This window comes from Melospiza melodia, chromosome 11, assembly GCF_035770615.1.
Source record: "Melospiza melodia melodia isolate bMelMel2 chromosome 11, bMelMel2.pri, whole genome shotgun sequence".
Taxonomy (NCBI): domain Eukaryota; kingdom Metazoa; phylum Chordata; class Aves; order Passeriformes; family Passerellidae; genus Melospiza; species Melospiza melodia.
In genome coordinates this window covers 27,737,220-27,759,213 of record NC_086204.1, presented here as the reverse complement: position 1 = coordinate 27,759,213, position 21,994 = coordinate 27,737,220, and the positions used below count along the sequence as shown (strand labels likewise).

Here is a 21,994-nt window from a genome sequence, read left to right as displayed (position 1 = left end):
AAAGCTTCATTATCATGGAAGGATTTATATTGTCTGTAGTTATACACAAGATCTAATGGTCTAAAGGCATGAGAAATGTAGTTTTATTTTTAAAAATATTATATTTTTCAGTTCTGCGTTTTGTCAATGTTAACTTAGATTTTGTCATCTGTTTAATTCAGTGAATTTAATTTTTCATTTCATTACATCAGGAAAGGTTTCATGAAGTGACTCTAAAGGCACATCTAAATTGCTCTCTATTACCACGGAGAGCTGCATTTCTGCCCTGTGTAGCTGTACCCAAATGCCCTTTAATGCAGGCAGCAGGAGTGGTGCTCGTGTGCCAGCTCAGCTTCCCAGCCCGCTGTCCAAGCCTGCCCTGCACTGTCAGGGCTCCCTTTGCACAGCCTGCCCTGCCTGCTTTGGGCTCTGACTTTGTTCTATTCACACAATAGAATTCCAGTTTTCCTAGGTTTAGGTGTAAAATTTCCTGAACAGACAGACTGGATTGTTGTGTAATATTTTTACATTTCCTCGTACCCTTTGCTTACGAAAAAAAGACTTCTTATTTACTAAGAAGGAAATAAGAAATATAATATTTGCTATATTATATTCATCATAAATATAATAAATATACTATTTACTATATATGCAATCACTATAATTCAAGTAAGTAACTTCTTAATAGAAAATACTCACCAAACTGGGTTGATATTTGAGATTACTACTCTGAATCCTGGCAAGAGGTACCTAAACTCCATCTACCACAATGACTAACATTTTGGCATTTACAGATGGGCCTTTGACTTTACAGTTTGTCAGATGTGATCTATGTATCCTTGACTGTAAATACCTGGAACGTGGAAGATGAAGCTGGAATCTATCTGTGCATGCAAATGTTTGCTTTTAAATTTCACTATCAATAATTTCCATATCTTAAGGTAGTTCCCCATCTGTAATGTGAGTTGCAGTTGGTACAGTTATTGGATTATATTGGAATTATTAGTTATTAGAGTACTAGAACTAACTTGAATTAAAGATTGTTTATGAGTTTTGGACGTTAGGTAGAATAATGTGATATGTACTTTGGTGAGATAAACTAAACTATTATTGGAGATTTTAGTTTTCCTCTGAGACTGGAGGAATATTTTTCTCCTAAATACTGAGTCTAGAGTATTTTATGATGGTGTGCCTATCATGAATCTTTCAGTTTGTGGATGGAGCTGCTCAAACACACCCAATAATAAAGAGTGCCAAGAAAGCTGAATTTCCATCTTGCTCTGCCACTCTTAGGTGGGAGTGACCAAATCACTTTCGCAATAGGTAATTCAGTATTCTGGTTTTCTTTTTAACTTGTGTCTGCCAAATGAAGGCAGACTGATCAAAAGGCACATTGTCAGATTACATGGGAAGTCAGGATTTTACTTCCCCAAGAAAATATGGGTTTCCCTATTGCCCATTTTAAGTCCAGTGCCATACTTTATTAGGTATTAAAAATGTGATCTGTAATAAAATTGAAAAGAATGTATTGTTATGTTCATGTTTTAAGCAGTAATGGCTGTGGCTTGTCTGAAATGGCCTAGACTTCATTTTAACATCCAGTGACAAAGTGGAAAGGCTGTACAAACGTATGGTACTTTAATTAATGGGGGCAATACTGAGCTTTGAAAGTCCTCTGGAGCTTTTGTCTCTGTTGGAACATTGTGCTGTGAATCTTCCCTAATAGTTAAAGCAAATGAAGTAAAATAGCCTTTGGGCTATTTTGTTACACTGTGTTGTTGGAGGAAAAAAAAAAATTAATCCTGTGCCATTTTGCATTTGCTGTCTGTGAATCAAACTGTGAAAGCTAATTTAAAAACTTTCACACTCGGCTTGAATGAGGACTGTCAGTGCTTGGAGAATGTCAAATTGAATGCAATTAGCTGGAGTTGGGCTAGCCTAGATAAACCCATCAGCCTCAGAGTGCTCAGCCTTAATGACTGCTCTGATAAACTAACACAGAGGTTACAGGAAAGAATTTAAAGGCGTGGAAGTCCTGCTGAAAACTTGCCCTGTAGAGAAGAGGTCTTTGAAACCAAAATGGATTGTACACCAAGGGGCAGGGAGGTGGTGAGACCCTGTGGAAGTTAAATACAGCACAGGGGGGCATCCAGGAAAGGGAGACAAAACCACTGATGAAGCTGCTCAGGAATTGTAAATGCATCAATTATTGAAGTATTTGTTAATTGTTAAGCAGCAAGTTAGCATTTGTGGCCTCTGGAGTAGTTGGGTGTCAAAGGATTTGTGGAGGAGGCAGCTGGTACAGCTGTGGTGGAGTGAAATCTTGGAGTGTTTCAGGGGAATGGTGGCACTGCTGCTGTTCTGGGTTGGGGGAATAAAGGGGATTTGAAGGTCATCTCTTAATTGTATCTGTTCATCAAGTGCTGCATCGACCTGTGATGGGGACATGGGGTCCCAGCTTGTGGATAAGGTGAAGTTCCATGCTTGGTTCTGTGTGTTCAGAGTGACTTCCAGATGGGATGTGAGCTGACTGCAGGTGCTCAAGAGCCAGGGAGTTTAGGAAAAAGACTGGAGCAGAAATAGATGATGAACAGCTGAAGTGGTGAGAAGAGTTACCTACAACATCAGCTGCTAATCTAAAATGTAATGACTCTTCCCTTGGAAGATGGGATGTTTGCCAGTCAGCAGACTGCGGCTTTTGGGATATTATTTTTCCGCTAGAACATGTCAGAAAATGTGTTTGGAGCTCATTCAGAACATTCCTTTTTTCTTTTCTCTCCACTTTTTCTTGGAGAAGACTCCCTGCAGAGTTTTATCTCCAGGTGCTGAGTGAGGTCTTAGCCCAAGTTATTCCCTGAGAATTGTGAGTGACCCCTGATTTTCCTCATGGAGAGAGAGCCCTGATGGTAAACTGAAAAGAACTGAGTCTGTAAATTAGCATTTTACATGTCATCCCTTCTCACATGAGCAACATGAATTGTGCAGACAACAGCAGCATTTTTAGTTAATGAGCCCAGCCATGAGCACTGTTCACATTTAACATATATACAGGGGGTAGCATCCAGTCAAAAAATTCCATTAATTTTTTTTGCATGAATATTGTGTGCATGAGTGCATGCATTTATGTGTGCATTTGTATGTATGTGTACACTATTAGTGTATGCAGTGTTAAAGCATATAGAGTAATTCAAGAAAAATCACTGAGGAGGTTTCATTAGGCATGTAAATGTATTCAGCAGAAGATTTGAAATAACTCTTTAATGGAAAAAAAGGAAAAACTGTGCCATTTGACATGAGAAATCTATTTAGAACTATAGTATATGCACAGTCTGTTTTCTGCTTTCCCTTTCTTGAAATTGTTGCCTGAAATATTATGGTGGCATGCAAAGGCTTGAAGTTTAATTTTAAATTTAATTTGCCTGAATGCTGCCAGGGTATTTTTACATAGACAATAAAATTGCAACTTGGTAATATTTGGCATTCAATTTCTATAGAAATGGCATTCAAGATACAACTTTGGGCCCATAAGTAAAATAATATAAAATCACACACATGTTAATGATGATTTTAAAATATTTTCAGGCCTATGTAAATGTAATTTCTGCCTTGATTTTGTTAGTTTTATGGGCAGCAGGGGAGAGAGTTTGTAACAGTCATATATATGTATATTTAAAGCTGTGAATGAATTTTTTTCAATCTGTTAATCCAAATGTTCTTTAATGGTTAAAAATAGAATCAAATTACTTCATATAAAAAATCAGGGACTTATTTACTCAGCTTCAGGCAGAATTATTCTTCCAGTAATATTCTGAATTTTATTGAATAGAGTGCTGGAAGGTTACTGTGCTGCTGAAGGCTGAGTTTCCTCACCTGTGATTGCTGATAACCTGGTTGTCCTTCCTGACTTCAGTCCTGATAAGAATGCCTGTTTGGTGAAAAAAGCCAATATTTTAATGGCTATTACAATATGAAGTATTTGCCTTGAGGTGTTCAACATCAGTTATCAGTGTAACTTTATCTTCAACCTCTCTGTCATCATCTTGGACAGAACAAGCCCTTGAGCTGGGCCTCCTTATGGGGAATGCTCCTGAAATCAGCTGGCTCAGGGCTGAGCCTGGTATTTGTTGTGTTCCAGAGGTGGTGTCACATCCCCAGTGGGATGTAATTCATGGGAAGGACCAGAGGAGATGAGAGGAAGACTTTTTTTCTTGTTGAATGTCACATTTCCCATTATTTTCTGATGTCTTACCACTCATGCAGATCCTTGTACTCATTTAACTGCTTGAGAGTTCCCCATCTGAATAATGAAAGCCTTTTTTTTTTCCCTTTTCTCTGATATGTTAGCCTGGCAGTGGTTTGGTGGTTCCTTTTTCTGGAAGTGATTCCTTTTGCAGAGACCCTAACTTTGATCAGCTGGGCTTTTATCTTGCTAGGGTGTGAGGTCGTCATCACAGAGGTTACATCACAGTGGGGATCCTGTATGGATGTCTCTCTGCATGGAATTAGGATTATTTCCCAAAGGAAATCTTTGGTTTAAAGATGCACCATGAAGTCTCTGTGTGGTTGGTTGGTTTTATTTAATAAAACAGTGCTCAATTATGTAGTATTTAATGAAGTAGTGAATGCTCTGAGCATTCCCAGCTCAGGGCTGTGTTTTGTCTTTCCAAGCTCTTTCTGACCCCCCTTTGACACAGAGACCTGAAAGTCACAGTTAGAATTGAACATCCAGCTTTCCTTCCCTACCCTGTTTTTCCCAAGTCACGTTTGAAAGTGAATCCCTGCCGCCAGACCCAAATCCCATATTGCTGATGTCACTTTTGCAGGAGTAGGTGCTGAGGGAACGCAGCTTTGGAGCTGAATTCTGGAAGGTGCTGCTGTGTGGTTGTTGTACACCTGTGCTGCTGCCTGCATGGAATACTCACGCACACAAAAAAAAAAAGAAGTAAATGGCTGTTCCAGAGCCAAGCACAATCTGTAGAGAGGCTGAATTTATCATTGTCCAGGTGGAATGAAAAGTTGTGTGTGCAGTAACTTCTCTTTTCTCGTGACACCTTCAGGCACAGACAGGCCCTGCTGGAGGATCAAGGTCAGGGCTGTGAGCTGAAGGCAGCCACTGTCTGTGGTCATTGCTTGCTGAGCAGGGCAGCAGCAGCAGCAGGAGGAGGAGGAGGAGGAGGGATGATGATCTCATGCCTTGGGGCCGCAGGACAAGGTGCTGGAGGCTGAGCTCTGTGTGCCATTGCTGCTGTGCGTGTCATGCAAGATGCCAGCCCTGGCACTTGGCTCTGGTAAAGGCACAAGGAGCTAAACCCAAAACTCATAAAGGGAAATATCGCTCATCTTTAACACATTGTGGTTACCAGACATCCCTATAATTAAACCAAACATCATCAGTAACCAAATCTCTCTTAAAATAGTCAGAAAGACTGGTATATTTCTTGTCAAAAGTATTAGGTTTAACTCAGATTTTATTGGCATGTTTTGGGCTACTGTAATGTGTATTTCCTTGGTTGGACTACCTGAGCTAAGGGACTAACTACCTTTAATTTCAGCTCCTGTGTGGGTGCCTGTAGCTTCTGTGTACCTGTGAGTTCCAAGTAAAAAGTGTTTTCACAACTGTGATTTAAAATAAATCTAGAAAATTCTTCTAAGCATTATTTGCAAAAGAGGCAATCTTTTTAGAAAATTAAGTGAACTTTTCTTTGCCAGTGTGATACCGTGTCAGTCTCATGTTGGTTGGTTGATTTTTGTTTTTTAATTTTTAATTGACTTTATTGCTAGGCACTGTTTTGTCATGTTACTATGCCCAGTGTAATATGAATCATTATTCTTCTATTCTTGTTGTGGTTTTGATAAAAATAAATCTGAGGAAGAAACCCATTATGCATATTTTTTTAAAAGAAACATATCTATGCTCTTATTAAAATTAAATAATATAATGTATCTTAGGCTTCTTAAAATCTAAATAGGATGAAGAATTCATTGCAGATGATCCTGTAGAAAGGCTTTGCAAGAGGAGGGCAATCAAGTAGGGATAATTAGAGTTACTGTTTAAATATGCAGAAAGCACAGAGCTTATCTGGAAGAGCAGAGTGAAGTGTAAGTACAGCGTAAGGCTCACGTAAGGATGATTTGCAAGCAATAAAATCACACCTCCCTGACTTTGTAAGTACAAACTAATAAGCAGCATTTAATAATGGAGACTGTGATAGTGTGGGATATAAACCCAGGGGAATGTGATTTTACCATTAGATCTTACCTGAAGGGGATGGATTGCTTTAGCACTGACGGAGTGAGGATTACAGGTATTTGGAATGTGTGTGCAGGAAGGGATGAGAGTAATTGCTCCAGATAATCTCTGAGCAGTTAACTCCCAATAATGATGCGGAGTTGCTGGGATTTCTCTTCCCGAGTTTTACTTCTTCCTCTGAATCAGCCTGAAAGTGTGAACACCTCTGATGGGACTCCTGTGATTTGGGAAGGTTTGCTGCAGAACAGAATTAATGTGCTGCTAAGAACAAATCCTCCTTGGCACAGGAATGGGTCGGATGGTCTTCAAGTTCTTAATCATCCCTGATTTTGTAACTCTGTCATTATTTTCATTAATTAACTTGAGTGGGTAACACAAACATCACGCTTCTTCCAAAATTAATATTATTACTGCCTGCCATTTAGTCTGTTGATCTGAAAAAAAGCCCAAACCAAAATGTTCAAGTGTTGCGTAGGCAATAACTTCATTGAACGTGCATTTATCTGAATGGCTTTAGTTGGGCATCATCTGCAGCCCCACCATGCACTGAGAGCCTGCCTGGTATCACAAGCTGGGCAAGGGCTTGGGAGGCAGGAACTGCTGGAAATGCTGGAATTCAGGAGCTGGTTCTTCCCTGGGGCTGCCAAGGGTGCCCTGCCCAAAGGAGAAAGGAGCTGGGGGCCTGACCGCTGGAATTCCTTTGAGTTCCCCTGGCCCTTTCACAAGGCCATGGGTGCTTAACCCATGGTCCTGGCCTCCTTCCAAGTGGAGTAATTAAATTCTGCATTCCTGAATTCCCTCTCGTTTTAATTGGATTTGGAATTCTTCACCTTTTGGTTTTAAACTCTCCTGGCAAAACAACTGTTTCTCATTACAGCAAGGGCTTTATTCACATCAGCCTATATTAGCCTTGAATGTAATGTACATTGCTTTAAGTGTGCCAGGTGTTTCAGGAGAGCAGTGTACAAGGCAGAGCAACATTTTACTTCTATTTTTAATTGATTTTCTTGGCTGTACTGAAGTGTCCCCATTTGATGGTTATTCCTGTTCACTCTCTCAGTTTACAGGCCTTGTTGGGACTGTAGAATCAAAGGCAATTCATAAAAATATTTTAGATCTTTGCTGCATCCAGGAAACCTTCTGTTTGCCTCTGTGTGCAGCTTTCATCTCTTTTGTGTAGTCAGTGAAATCTGGGGCATCGCTGGAAATTCAGTTTTTTACTGTGTATCCAAATGTTCACCTGATTGTGGAGACTGCTCAGCACTTCAGAGGAACCAGCTGGTAAACAAGGGAATCTGTGCTACAACTCCCCTAAAATATGGCTTGGTTTCTACTGTGCCAGTAACTTCTGTTCATGTACTGGAGCCTAAATAATTGATTTTTTCAGTGTGTGCCACAGCACAACGTTTTAAAGGCTGCCTTGTCGATGAGTACTGTGATTCTGCAGAAATTTTAATTAATGAATAGGGATGTCCAAAAGCTGTAGGCAGTAATGAGAGTGAATGCTTGGTTTAAATCTGGGAAGGTAATTTCTGGACAGGACAAATCTTTGATATGGATAGAATTCAGATTTGTTCATGGTTCACCTGGCCCTACTGATACCCACACTAAGAACTTGTGAGCAGTGCTGGCTTACAATCAGAACATGTTTTTCCCTGCCGCCTAAAATGGAATTCTATTAGTCAATTCACATTAGCCAAGTCTGAGGTCTGTGTCTCGTTGGATTTGTTTGCACTGGGCTGATGACAGAGCTCTGTTTGGCTTTTTGTTTGACCTGGATATGTGTATCTTCCTTAGTGCTGTCAGTCTGCTCTTAGGCTGCTCAGTGAATACTCCTGTTACTGAAAATCCAAGATCTGTAGTCCTTTATTAAATTATAGAGTACATTACTTGCTCCTTTAGTATTTGCCTTTGGGCATTAGGACTCTTTTTGCTAGAAAATAACCTGGTACAGGGTTTTGCTGGAGCTTCTGAAACCTCTCTGAAAGAAAAAAAAATTCATCCAACCACATCTGGGAATCCCTTAGAAAACAAGCAGTATTAATGAGCACATCTGCATTTTTTTAAATATAGTATATTTCATGTAAATGATTGCACAAAAGTCTTTATGAGTAGGAAGGTCCCACCTGTGTTATGGACTATAAATTCACTTTGTACAGCATCCTGTCCCTTTTCTCTGTGTGAATTCCAGAGGACAGCCCCAAACTGACAGAAAGCCTTTCTGTTGTGGACTTGATTTTGTTGGTAGGCAGGGAGGGCGGGCAGAACCAGCATCCTGTCTTTCATCCTTCTGGATGGGGATTAATCATGATCACATCTGCAGAATAATGCAGATCTTAGCTGGGGCTGGTGAGGGGGAAGGGATGGCTATGGGGGGATCAGAGGACATCTCTTGTCTTCCCTCCTGCCCTTTATGAAAGAGCTGGAAGGAGCAGATTCCTACCTCTTTTTATTATTTTTTTTCTTTTAACTAGTTAATCTTTCATGCCTCTTGTGTTTTTTTCCCTTAATCATAAAGAATGCACTCGATTTACTGTAAAACACACACACACAGAATGTTTGCATGGCTTCCTTGTTTCCTTGATGATACACCAGGCACGGGGTGCTGAAATTCTGCTGGTTCAAAGGCACACAGATTTACACCAGTGACTTTTACTGTGTCTCTGTAGGCAGCCCCGAAATGCCTTGCAGGTCAACTGTTCTTGAAATGGATAAAAGTGTGCTAATTCCTTCAAGGTAAATCAGAAGGATTATGACATCTAGGAAGAGGAATCTGCCAGACAGTTCTGAAGCAATATAACCAGGACTGACCCAACAGCGTCTCTAAAGCTTCCAATAAAATTGCCTGAGGAGTCTGCCAAGAAGCCAGATGCTGCTGCTGGAAAAATACCTTCTGTAGCTTGGCATTTGTCCTGTAATTGCTTCCAAGAGAGAATAAACTGTAGCATGACAGTGGAAGGTGAATGGTTCCTCACCGCATGCTGCTTGGTGATTTTTTTAAATATTTCGAAAATAAGCATTATTTTCTGATGTGCTACCACTCATGCAGATCCTTGTACTCATTTAACTGCTTAAGAGTTCCCCATCTGAATAATCAAATCCTTTTTTTTTTTTTATTTTTCCCTGGTATGTTAGCCTGGCAGTGGTTTGGTGGCTCCTTTTCCTGGAAGTGATTCCTTTTGCAGTCCCTAACCTGATCAGCTGGGCTTTTATCTTGTTAGGGTGTGAGGTGCTCATTTCCACCTGGTTATGCCACAGTGGGGACCCTGTATGGATGTCTCTCTGCATGGAATTATGATACAGCAAACACAACACCTGGCCCACACAGTTCAAAGGGTTAGACAGTTGTGTGGCTTTGCTTTTGCTTTTAGTATATTTTCCAGTTGTGGGAAGAGCACTGCCTGTTATTATTCAGAAATGCTGCTGAGTTTATCTCTAACCACAAAATGCCTGGAAACTTTTTAGGGAAGATGCTTCCTTTCTTTAACAATGGTTAATACTCCTAGTGATAGAAAGCAGAGGCGTTTGTGGAGCGGTGTGGAACCTAATCAGATAAAAATGAGATGAGAATAGGTAAGTGATTCCAAGAAAAGTATTTATTTGAAATTTCTCCAGGAAAATCTAGCAGCTGTCCTCAAATACTTCTGTTTGGTATCATGCAGGAGCCTGCCTGCTGTTCATCCCAGCAATCCTGAGGGATTGCATTCAGGAGTGGTTTGAAGACTGAACTATTCAATTAGAATGGTCAAAAGTAATTCTGCAGCTAAAACTCATCAGAGAATCACAGAATGCCCTGGTTTGGAAGGGATGTTAAAGCTCATTGAGTTTTAACCCCTCTGCCATGGGCAGGGACACCTCTCACTGTCCCAGGCTGCTCCAAGCCCTGTCCAGCCTGGTCTGGGGCACTTCCAGGGGTGGAGCAGCCACCCCTTCTCTGGGAACCTGAGCCAGGGCCTCACCACCCCCTCAGGAGAGAATTTCTTCCTAATCTCTGCTCTAAACCTGCTCTCTTGTCAGTTTGAAGCTGTTCCCCCGTGTCCAGTCACTAAATGTCCTTGTGAAAAGTCTTCCTTGTGGGTTCCCTTCAGGTGCTGGAAAGCCACACTTAGCTCACTTGGCAGTTCAAAATACTGATATTTGTCAGTTGTGAACACAAATGTAAAAGTGATTATTGCCCGATTGTGTGAATTCATACAGTCCCTGAAGCTTTCTTGCTTTTTCCCTTTGCTGTGCTAGACAATGAACTTTGGTAGGAGTCAGGTGGTTGAGTTTGGTGTCATAAAGCAAAAGTCCATTTCCAGCTAGGTGAATTCCTTTGATCAGTTCTCCCAATACTTAACAGTCAAGGGAACAAGGGCTGAGTGTTGAAAAATAACAGTGAACAAAGATGCTGGCAAAGGGGCTTTTTGTTATTGTTGGCCTTTGGAGGGTTTGCTTTGCTTTGCTGTGGTGTCAGGAAGCTTCAGAGAATGGAAGGGCACAATGTACAGGTCAGCTCTTGTGGCTGGACAAATCTCAAAGGAACCTGGAACAGTTGGTGCAAAATTCACATCCTTTAAGAAGGTCAGTGTAAGGCATCACTCCAAACTTTACTTCAGATTTCAAAGTATAGCTTAAGTTATAGTGCTGTTATTTTATTTAAAAGGAATGAGAAGGTGAGTTTCAGTTCAGTCTCACTTGAAATACTAAGAAAATGATCCTGAAATGGAACAAGAAACAGAGCTGAATCAAGATATTTCTGTGAAGGACAGGAGCTGAACAAGATTCCTGCAACTTGCCACTTCAAAACACGCTGAGCTGTCCAGGATGTGAGATATTTAATTCCATAACCTTTTCTTCCAATTAGAAGACACAGATTCTGATTGTGAGGAATTTGCATTCCAATATGAAACGTGGTGTCTGACATTGCTTTTACCTTCTCCCTGGTGATGCTCCTGACTGCACACTTCTCCCTTTCCTCCAGTGTGATGATTGCACCACTGCACTTTAGTAATCATTTAACAGCTCTAATTACAGAATACTGTGTTCCCAACTGTGTACTTTGTCCTCTTTGCCTCTCAGTCCCTGTTTCTTTGGTGCTGAGAGGATCACAAAAGAGCTGTTCTTCTGCTTTGCAAAAATAAATTCCAAAGGCCCTGCTTGGGTAACGTACAGATCTGCATTTTCTCGTGGCTTTGGAGTTAATGACACTGAATTTTAGCCATGGAGGGGTTGCTTTGTCTGCTCTTGTTTGCATCAGTCATGCTGGCATAACTTCTCTGACACTAATGCAGATACACCAGCATGAAATTGGTGTAACTCCAGCTCCATTAAAATCATTGGAATTAGCCAATATGAGTCAAATGCAAGGCCATTGATTTTGTGCTGGTGTGACTTTATTGACTTGAGTGGAGGTGAGGCAGTTTCTGCTGCTGGGGCTCGGGTCACAGCCAGGCTGTGCCTGGGCTTGGAGTGGTTGTGACTTTGGTTTCTGGTTTGTTCTTGCACAGCATGATCAGAAATTCCTTCTCTTTTCTGCTCCAGGGTCAGCAGTGTGGGAATCTGGGAGCAGTGAAGTCTTGGAGTAGAACAATTCCTGTGGGAAAAGCATTAGGTAATTCACTGAGCAATCTCTAGTCCTATCTGAATGATTTCCTCTGTTATCTGCTATGTGGTATCAGAGGAATGATGTGGAGTTTTTAAGCCTGCTCCTTTTTGATGTGATACCCTGCTAAAGCTTACAAAAGCACTCTGAGTGGAGTTTTGAGTGAGAAAGTGCATTTAAAGGAATGATGAGTGCTGTATCTATACCCCAGCACACTGGGTTTGTTCCTGGTTTTCAGCTCTCTGGGCTGGAGCTGCATTCCATGGGCAGAGGAGATGTAGTTTTTCCTGAATTCAAATGCCATACCTTCAATATTTCAAAAATCCTTTAAAGCAAGTCTGTGTCTTCTATTTTGCCTTTGTTGCATGAGTGCTGCCCTGTATAATAGAAAATAGAAACTGGAATATTAAAATGAAATGTTAGTAATTTGCCATTAAAAATGTTGATGAAATCAATTCATTCCTTTGAAAAGCTTCTTTTTAATCCGGTCAGCATTTTCTGTGAGTAGAAAATTCACAGCACTTCTGGTGAATAATTGGTGGAGTGGAGTGCAGTATTCACCACGACATGGAGTGATTTCCAGGAGGAATTTCAGTAATTATTCCTGCCATCGTTGGAATACTAATAAAAATCTTACTTTAGAAATGTTTTATAGGTCAGTTTTTTGCCAAGATGCTCTTCAGTGGTGAATCAGCTTCAGTGGTGCTGTTTACCCCATCTGAGAAACTGGGTAACATGCCTGAAAGATGCCCTAGAGACAGAAAAATGAAGCATAGTTTAAACCACAATAACCTTAATAAAATGTGTTATTAGCCTAAGTTACATGTAGGATTTTGTTTAAAAAAAGAGCTTCTTGTTTTCAGGAGATAAGAGAAGTATTTTATGAATACAGTCAACTACAGCATTTAAATGCTAAGGGAAATTAAATGCTGTGGTTGGAGTACTAGGTATTTTTCTGATATTGGATGAATTAAAAAGGGTTATTTGGCAGTGTTGTTCTGGAAGACACTACAGACATAGTACAGAAAACTGCATAAAAGGACATAAAACTGTTCCTTTATCATAATATATAGAAAATCAGGAGTGGAGGGAAATACATGCTGATTTTGGAGCAAACAAAACTAAATATGAGATCTGGAGGCAGCTGTGAGTTTTAAAAGCTGTCTAATTTAGGGAGTGAGTGGGAGATGAAGGGTGCTGGGTTCCAGGGGAGGGTTTGTAGGGGAATAAATGTTTGTGTAGTATCTCAGTTTGTGCATGTCAACAGTAAAACTCCTTTCACCTTTACAGGCTGCAGAAATACCAGTAAAGAAACGGCAGGAAAAGGCAGCGCTCGCATGGAGTGCCATAAAAGAGACTCCTTTGGCTTTGTCACTGGAAGCAGTGCATTCTGCTCTTATGGGGGAAATGGCAAAACAGAGGGGAGGGGCAGACCCACGAACAATCCAACAGAGGCTGGGCAGGGCAGCCAGAATTCCAGCGCACAGTCCTGTTAAACACTTGACAGAATTTGCTGTAATGGAGCGTTACTGGCAGCTCTCCTGTTTGCTTTTGTTTCCTCCTCATTTTCTCCTCTCTGTCAGTGTCTTAATCTCTCTTTCACCCCAGCTTTGTCCTTTTCTGGTCCTTACTTGCAGGCCCTGTTAGCTGCAGTGTATCAGTGGGTTTTGGATCAGTCCCTTGGGTTCCTGTTGGAATTAGTGCAGTGCCTGCTGTGACAGATGAGTCCTCTGATGTTCGCCAGCCCCGACCATTGGGGAAATGAGCTGATGAGTACAAAACAGTGTGAGCAGCACCCGAGGATTTCCTGGCCCTTCTCCCTGGAGGGTACAAAGAGCACTGGTGGCAAGCATGGGTTTTCCATCCTCTGTTTGGGTGTGGTCCCACTGCTGTTCTCTGTTAGGCTTTGAGGGCAGGTGGGAAGTGGATGAGTAACATTTTCTCCCAGGATTCAGACCCTTACACTTGAACTGGTTTTAGTTTTCCAGGATCACAGCACTCTTCACTTCTATTTTCACTTACACTTTACCCTTTTAGTATGTTTGGGCTTTGCTTAACACTTGTAAAACCACAGGCATCAACATGATTATGTTGGGAGCTTTGGAGGAGAAAAAATTAATTGCAGGACTCCAGAGGCATAAAAGCAGGAGCTAAGGATGGGAGCACAGCTTTTGTTGTGTCAAACCAGTGTTTGGGAGGTACCATCCTCTTGTCAAATCCCACTTTGCGGCTGTGGAGAAGTTAAATACCTAGGGAATGCCAGGGCTTAGTTGCAAATCCTTTCTAAGACTGCTTTTCTTTATATAAGCAGATGGAAACTGCTTTCAGGGGAGGGAACTTCTTAAGTTTTGAAGTCCCAAAGAAAATTAATTAATTCACGTATTTGAAAGCCAGAGGGGAAGTATTATGATCATCTTGTCTGACCTCCTTCATAACTTGGGCCAAGGGAAGTCTCCTAATAACCCCTACAAGAGCTCACTGAAGCGTGGTTGAAAAGACAAATGATTTGACAGAAATTGTTGTTTCACAGGCGTGTGGGGGAGGCGAGTAGAGCTTGGGACTAATTTCCCCGTGCATAAAGGGTCCAACCTTTGTTAATCCTAACTGCAAAGTGAATTTACAGAAATATTTCTTTGCTAAGGCTTTAGGTTTTGTGCTGGCGTAGGAGTAATAGAGAACACAGGCTTAAGGACTTCTCCTGGAATTAAGAGCTGGTTAATTCCAGAATGCGCTGATTGTGTTCCTGCTGTAGCCACTTAATAAGGCCATGGAAAATGTCAGTATTTTGTTAAAATGAAGAGCTCAGAATCCTCTTTAGGAAAAGCTGAGGCATGCACATAACACTGCAATAGCTGGAGCAGTAGCAAGGCACACAAGGAGATTGTTAGAGTGCATGGATATGTGTAAGATGATGGATTTTTTTTTTTTTTCTTTTTATTTTTTTGGAAATGCAGCTAACAAAATTTTGCCTTTAGAGCAGGGAGAGAAATGTGGCAGAAGTGATCAAAGCAAATAGCATCTCATTGATAAAACACATGCTGCAGTACTTCCCACAGTTGGGAGGCTGTGGTATTTAACAACGGTGACCTAGATTGGAGGAGACAATGAAAGCTGTTGCAGTGAGGAGCAGATTGACTGCCATTCTCATCTGGGTAATAAACGGCTGAAATATGGACAGTGCATGGAAGTTTACTAATGTGGCTTACATAAAGACCCATACTTTTGGAGGAATTGTCTCTGTAGCAAATTCAGTTTGAACTATGGCTGGTGTCTGACAGATGTTTATGTGCTCCTTTACAAAGATACCTATTACTTTATTCAAGGATCTATGAGCCTGCGAGAGTATGACCTGATTAGGTTTGAAAGTAAATCAATATGTGAACCTGTCCAAAAACAGACATGCATTTATTTTAAAAAATATTACTCAGTGGGATAGCCTCGAGGGGATATAGCTTTTCTGGAGAGTTTCAGATGAGATAGCAGTCATATGTTGTTACTTTAAAATATTCAGTGCCATTCAGATGCTACTATTTCAGCTGTCCTGTTGGAAATAGCTGACAACAGGAGATAACATTCCTGATGCTTTGTAGCCACAATGGCCTTCTAAGACATTAAAACTTGCTTAACTACGGACCCCAGGGGTATTTGGTATTTTTTTTTAATTTATTTTTTAATAAGTGGACCTATTATAAATATTTCCGTTTTGCAAAGTGGCTCATGTTAGTGCTCCTCGTAGAGTTACGCAGTTAACCTTTGGGTAAATATAAATCCAAATTCTCGAAAAATAAACTGTCAATCCAGCTGTGACTCGAGAGATGCTTTAAGTAAGTGCCATTGAGCTGTAAAGGCTGATGCGTCCCTACTGTGCTGTAAAACTAAATATTATTAAATTGGGTTGCAGGCAGGGGGAGGGGAAGGAGATGGGGGTTGTGAGGGACATCTGTTCTGCTCAGAGCTCCTCTCTCTCCCCGCTCGCTCGTGGGGGGATTTGAAGCGCGAGTGAGGAGGGCGAGGGCGCTCCCCCCAGCGCTGCTCCAGAGCTGTGCTCGGGGACATGGACCTGTCCATGGACCCGGCCAGAGAGCTCCTGGAAACCTCGCCCTGGGAGCTGTTCCCTCCCTGACCAGCCTTCATTCGGTCTGTCCTTTCCTGCTCTGTTCTCAGCTGAGAAGCTTCAGCGAGATGCTGTTGGTTTATTCAGGTCTGCAGCACCGAGCAGGTGTGTTCAGCAAGCGCTGCAACTTCAATTTGTGCCTCGCTTGATTTTTTTTCCTCCTTTTTTTTTTTTTTGCCATGCTGTGCTTATTCAGATTCCACAGAGTGGGGAACAGGGAATTTTGTATTTCAAAATCAGTTCAGCAGATTTTGAAAAGCTATCTTTGAATATTCTATAATACACAGACAGATTTGAAGAGCTTATTAAAGAAAGCCCCTGACACACTTCAGCAATATTAAATCACTTCAGACGGTGCATGGCAGTGTAATGTTACTGAAGCATTTTAAAATGTTAAAAGAGCCTGGATTTGAAAGTACTGGTGGCTTCACAGCCCTTACTGTGAAAAGTGATTTAAAGTGTCAAAACTATTCCAGTGTTTGCAGTCTGTTACTTTCTTAAATGACAAAGAAGGGACATTAGTAAATAACTCTAACTGCAGTTAATCTCTGGCCATCTAACCAGCTGATATGCTGGGTTAATATCTTTATTAAATGCTTTTTTAATAAGTGGGCAGCTGTTCCAGCAGGCCAGATGGACTTCTCTGTAATTGTGCTAATAATGGGAACTTTCTCACAAAAAGAAAGGGCAGTAAGAAGATGCATTTGGTGAGGGAGCATCCTGACAAATGGCTTCAGGACAGTCTGGTCCTCTGCCCTCGACAGACTGGCTGGAGTAAGTGGTTCATCCCTCAAAGCAGGAAGGACCAGCAGTGAGAACTGGAGCAATGGGTTCTTTTTGGCTTAGATGTTTATTCTTTGTGTGTTCTTTGCCTCCAAAGCCCTGACATCCCCAGTCCTCCCTCCCTCATCCTGCTCCAGCCCATTCCTGCTGTGGGTTCACACCTGGGGCATTTTTGTCCCCAAGAAATACACAGCTTTCTCCCTAAATGGTATCTCTCTAGATGTTATCTTTGTGCACCTATCCCATTTATATTTCATGGGTTTAGTTAACTATTTTCAGAGATCTTTGCAAGAAAGATTACTAGATGGGTGTTAAAATTACAGCTTTGTTTATGTGGAGACAGAGTCTTTTATACTGGAAACATTATCATAAGCAAGAGGAGTGGCAAAGTATGATGTTCTCAGCATGAGCAATGAATTCATTTTTCATTTGTCTTTGTTCAAGTAGGAGAATGAGAGCACTGAAACAGAATTGAAGGAGTAAAAATCTGTACTTACTCTCTGGCAATATGGAATCGGTGCGTTTGAGAATTGAGTCCTTGCAGATTTTTTTGCTATTGGTGACATTTCCAGCATTGGAATACTTCCTGCATTGTGGTCTGTGTCCTCCAGCTGCTGGTCCAGAAGTGCTGGTCTTCTCTACACCCCAAGCAGTGTGAAGGCATCTTGGATATGCCAAAACACTCAAATATAGATGTTTGAGATAGTCACAGATTATCATGTTTAAGCATCTAAAGTCATGGACAACTGGCTCAGTAGATGGAGAACTTCATGTGTTCCTCCCTCGCAGTGGTTTGGCTTTTTTATTTTCCTTTCATGTCTTAAACCCAGAAAATGACTGTTCCTTTTTGTTTCCTTCCCTAACAGCACTCGAAAGGAGTGAATGAGATGAACTGTTTGGGTTATAGTATCTGAAAGGCTAAATTATTCTCTTGGAGAGACGTTCTAAATGAGCCTGACCGAGATCCTGGATCTGTGTGAAGAGGACTAAGGATATAGGATGTCAACTGAGACAGAACTTCAAGTGGCTGTTAAAACCAGCACAAAGAAAGACTCCAAAAAGAAAGGTAGTGACTCATTTCTCTTTATTTGTGTGTGTTTTGTACTTTAATCAGCTCCTATATCAGCCACCTTTGGCACATCTGTGGCTCTTCTGTTGTCTGTGTGTTCAGTGAAAGTGGAATTTGTTTTGAACCAGTGGAAGTCTGCTACAGAAATATGGGGTTTGATTCTCTAGCATAAAAAAACGTATCTTTTTGAAAGATGAGAAAAAATTAGCATATTATTTATGGTTCACAAAGAGAAATGCTGTTTTTAAAATTACTCAACAAAAGATCACTTTTCTTTTTCTCTGCTGATAAACACATTTTCTTCTAATGGCTTTTTGTTCTGCTTTGTTTTGAACTAACCAGAGCTCAAATGCACTTTCTGTTCGTGGAGTTTGAATTTTAATGACACTTTGTGAAGTTAGAGAACTCAGTAGCAATCTGTGGAGAGAATATTTAATCTGGTAATCTGGTATGTGGAAATATAAATGAGGAGGAAGAAAACTCAAAATTAAGGAGAAGCTGTGGAGAAATGCGTGGTTGATTAGTTCATATTTGTATTTACAATTTTGCCTCAGACTGTAGAGCAGTTCTTTGGAGTGCTGAGTGTGAGAAATGGGACCATATGAATTTGGTGCTTATCCTTATTTAAAGATTTTTGGTAGGGATTTTTCTCCTCACATTTTTATTAGTACTTTTATTGCTTATGGTTTTAAGTACAGATGAACTTGGAGCCCAAGACCTTAAATTGTGGTGTTAGCTCTTGCTGCTCTGTGTAGCCATATTTGTTTTTTTTTTTTTTTTTTTTTAAGCATACACATGAAACTGAGATTGAAAACAGATTTAATATGAATTACTCAAATAAAGCTAAAACAAAAAGAAAATAATCATATTAAATAGTTTTAATACTCAACACAACAAGATTTGAACTTTCATGTGAGCTCTGGAGTTTGTAATTCTGTTTCTTTCTGTGAATGTGTCATTTAGCCATTTACTTCTGAGGGTTTTTTCATTTTCCTAAGACAAAAAAAAACATCTTTGCTTATATATGTATAATGCAATTTTAGTCATGTATAATGCAACTTTATAATGTATAATGTAAATTTTACTCATAGTAAACTTGAACTGCTGGGTAGAAATACCATTTACTGCAGCAATTGTACCAAAACATTTACCAAGGCCTTGTGTTCCCTTTGGCTTTTGTATCAGAAATCTTTATCCGAGAGTTTGGAGAAAACACAGCAATTAAAAAATTTCAGTGTTTGTTCAGGAAGATAGTTTAAAAACCTTATGACTGCTCTAGGCCTACACTCACAAATCAAAAATGATTCATTTAAGATTAAAAAGCTCCAGTTGGGAAAGGCAAGAAAAGGGGAACTTTGATGTAAATGAGAATGTGATCTAAGATGTTTAAGGCAAATAAAGTTAAAGTGGTTTGGTTGTGTGATCATTCCGTTTTTGGGGGCAGGCAGGAAATTAAAAAATGTCATTTCTTTGCAATATGGATAACATCTTTTTGATGTATGTCTCCTATGTTATTTCTTCTGCTGGAGGCTGAAACTTTTGATACCAGCAAACAACTCTTTTAGGAACTTGATATTTATGTTAATAAAATATTCAGCATCCAACTTGTAAAAACATTTCCATAAATCACAATAGCTGAACACTTCTCTGCCCAAAATCTGATTCTATCCCCCAAATGAAAATTCTGAAAATTACCTTCAGTGCTGAGGGGGAGAATAAAATATGTTGTGTGGCAGCGATGTGAGAGTCTGGAGAGCTGGAAGGGACAGGGAAAGGCAGTGGCACATCCCAGGATATTCTGAATCAGTGCTGTCTGTGCAGTCTGAGCCATCCCAGGGCTGGGGCAGTGAGTGCTGCACACAGACAAGGTGCACAATGCACACAGTGTGTGCTATTCAAATCCCACAGAGCCACAGTCAAAAGAAACTTGGTGTGCTCATTTACTTGTCATTGAGTTGTATGCACTTCCCTGTGTTCCAACAAAGGAGCCCTCCTCTCTATAGTGGCAGTGATGGACACGTGAAAAACAGGGATTTTTTTCCCCTTCTTTTCCCCAAGTTCATTAACTGCGAGCGGTGGCAGGTAGCAAGTGCTAACATGAAGTTTTTTATGTTGCTAATCAATGAGTTTGATTATGCAATGGAACTGAGTATTCCCAGGAAATCAGTCTTTGCTGTATCAACAGAAATTTCAACTGTGGTGTTTTTTATTTTTTCAGCTCAGTGTTTTGTTGCACTTCTGGAAGAGCTATGCATCCCTCTCCATCCAGAGCAGGGACAGGCCTCTTTTGCTGTATTATCCACTGTTTTGGTGGTTCTCCTGCCTTCTGCAGCTCACAGCACTGCATGGAATGTCTGTCCCACATTTGTATCCCACTCTGGAGCTCTGGGGTGACTCTGAGGGGATGAGGATTAGTGTGGAAATGGAGCATGGGACTGGGTTCTTCCTGATCTTAGCTTAAATCTTCTGTGTAGAGTCAGCTAAATCTTTAGTTCTCTTCATCTGCATAAATATCCAGTAAGGTGGTGTTTGTTGTGTGGAGTGTTGAAATAAAACAAAGCTTAATTCCTAGCATTTGTAAGGTGTATAGATATTAAATATATATAAATATACTTTACATATAGATGTGTATATATATATATATGTATATATACACTTTATATATACTATATAAAGTATAAAGTGTCAGATAAATGTGAGCAGCTCTTCTTACTGATGTACAATGCCCAAAAAGAAAGCAGTGACTTGTACATTTGTGGTAATAATGCCTACCTTGAGTTAAAGCCACTGTGATGTCATGAGTTAACAATTTAATAACCTGGACAGATTAAGAAAAAAGTCCAGGAGGAGTCTAATGATATTAAGTGAGTGTGAATGCAGAGTCTTGCTGCTGGGATGGACTAACTCCCTGCCAGAAGGGTGGAATGTGTGGTTGAAGTTTCCTTAGGATTTCATATAACTGCTTTTAGGCTCTGTCACCATAGACTGTTGACTTTTGGGTGACAGGGAAATAGTTTGGTTTGTGCTGCAGATGGGGCAAATGACAATGCTGGTGCAAAGATTTGACCAAATATTTCTTTGATGTTCTGGGCACACACAGAAGAGTCTTTCTGTGGATACATGCAGAGCAGTTCCCTTTGGATCACTTCTCTTTAGGCATGGTGTTTTTACAGCCATGAGCTTTGAGGTCGTGTCCAGCTCTGCAGTGTGTGCTCTGTCACCTGAGCTGGTTTGGGAGGCAGTGTCAAGAACTTAAATACAAAAACCTCTCTGTTTGCACAGAAGCACAGCTGAGGAGCTCTGATGTTCTGTGGCTAATTCAATATTTGCACGATCATATCAGACTGTAATTTTGTATGTTAACATTGTCACCCTGGATAACCTTAAAAGCAGGCTATTGAAAAATCAGGTACAAATTTAGCCTTGCATTCAGCCCATACTGATCTGATGGATGCAGGGTTGGGTGGGCTCTAGAGGTGCTTCCTGCTCACACTCCTGGCAGAGGGATGGGAATTTTAACTGGCCTGGAAATACCATTATGGGAACAGAAGTGAGGCAGGCACCTCCTTCCTCCCCAGATTGTCACTTTTTCCTCCCTGTGCTGTGAAGCTCCTTGTCCCTTGAGGAGCAGCGTTTCACCCTGACCTCCAGAGCCCTCCTTCCTACACTTTATTCCATTTTACAGGCTTACAGTGCACTAGGTGTTATTAGAGGAGATTATATTTCTGCCATCCCCCACCTCCAGCCCTAATCTTCATGCCGCTCTTGCTGATATCTGCTGGTAACTTCATTGTAATTATCTTTTTTCCTCACATTTTAAAAGATATCCTGGAGAGGTTTCATGCTGCTCTCTGAGTGGAAATGGTGAAAAATTCTCAGGAGGTTTAGAAAGCTCAATTTGAGGACTTTTTTTGGCGATACAATTTTTTTTTTTGGTGAGTTTGCCAGAAGTCATGTGTTCTTTAAGAAGTGTTTAGAGAATTAATGGTATAACTAATGCTCTTAAATGCTGATGTTATTTTGTTTGTTTATGTCATCTGGTTCATTAAGAAGTGGATAAAAATTGTGCATTTTTATCGTTCAGGATAGGAAATTAGAGTTTTTTTATTAGCCAGAGTGGTTAGAAACATAAACCATGTTTGTCTTGTCGTACATGGGGGAAAGGCCTTGTTGTAAGTATGTATAGATTATTGAATCAAATTGAAAACATTTACT

General features: G+C 40.6%; 1 protein-coding gene across 15 annotated transcripts in view; it reads left to right on the top strand.

Moving 5' to 3' along the window:
- DAB1 (DAB adaptor protein 1) overlaps window positions 1-21,994 on the top strand; it is a 417,660-nt gene that overhangs the window by 298,251 nt on the left and 97,415 nt on the right. For 14 of the 15 annotated variants that reach the window (XM_063166192.1, XM_063166188.1, XM_063166198.1 and 11 more), the window contains one exon: window positions 17,577-17,776. In XM_063166192.1, the coding sequence (XP_063022262.1) occupies window positions 17,710-17,776 (67 nt within the window). In that variant the 5' untranslated portion in view covers window positions 17,577-17,709. Of the gene's footprint in view, window positions 1-11,752; window positions 11,823-17,576; window positions 17,777-21,994 lie in introns of all 15 variants that reach the window. The other variant, XM_063166190.1, reaches the window with a different exon arrangement.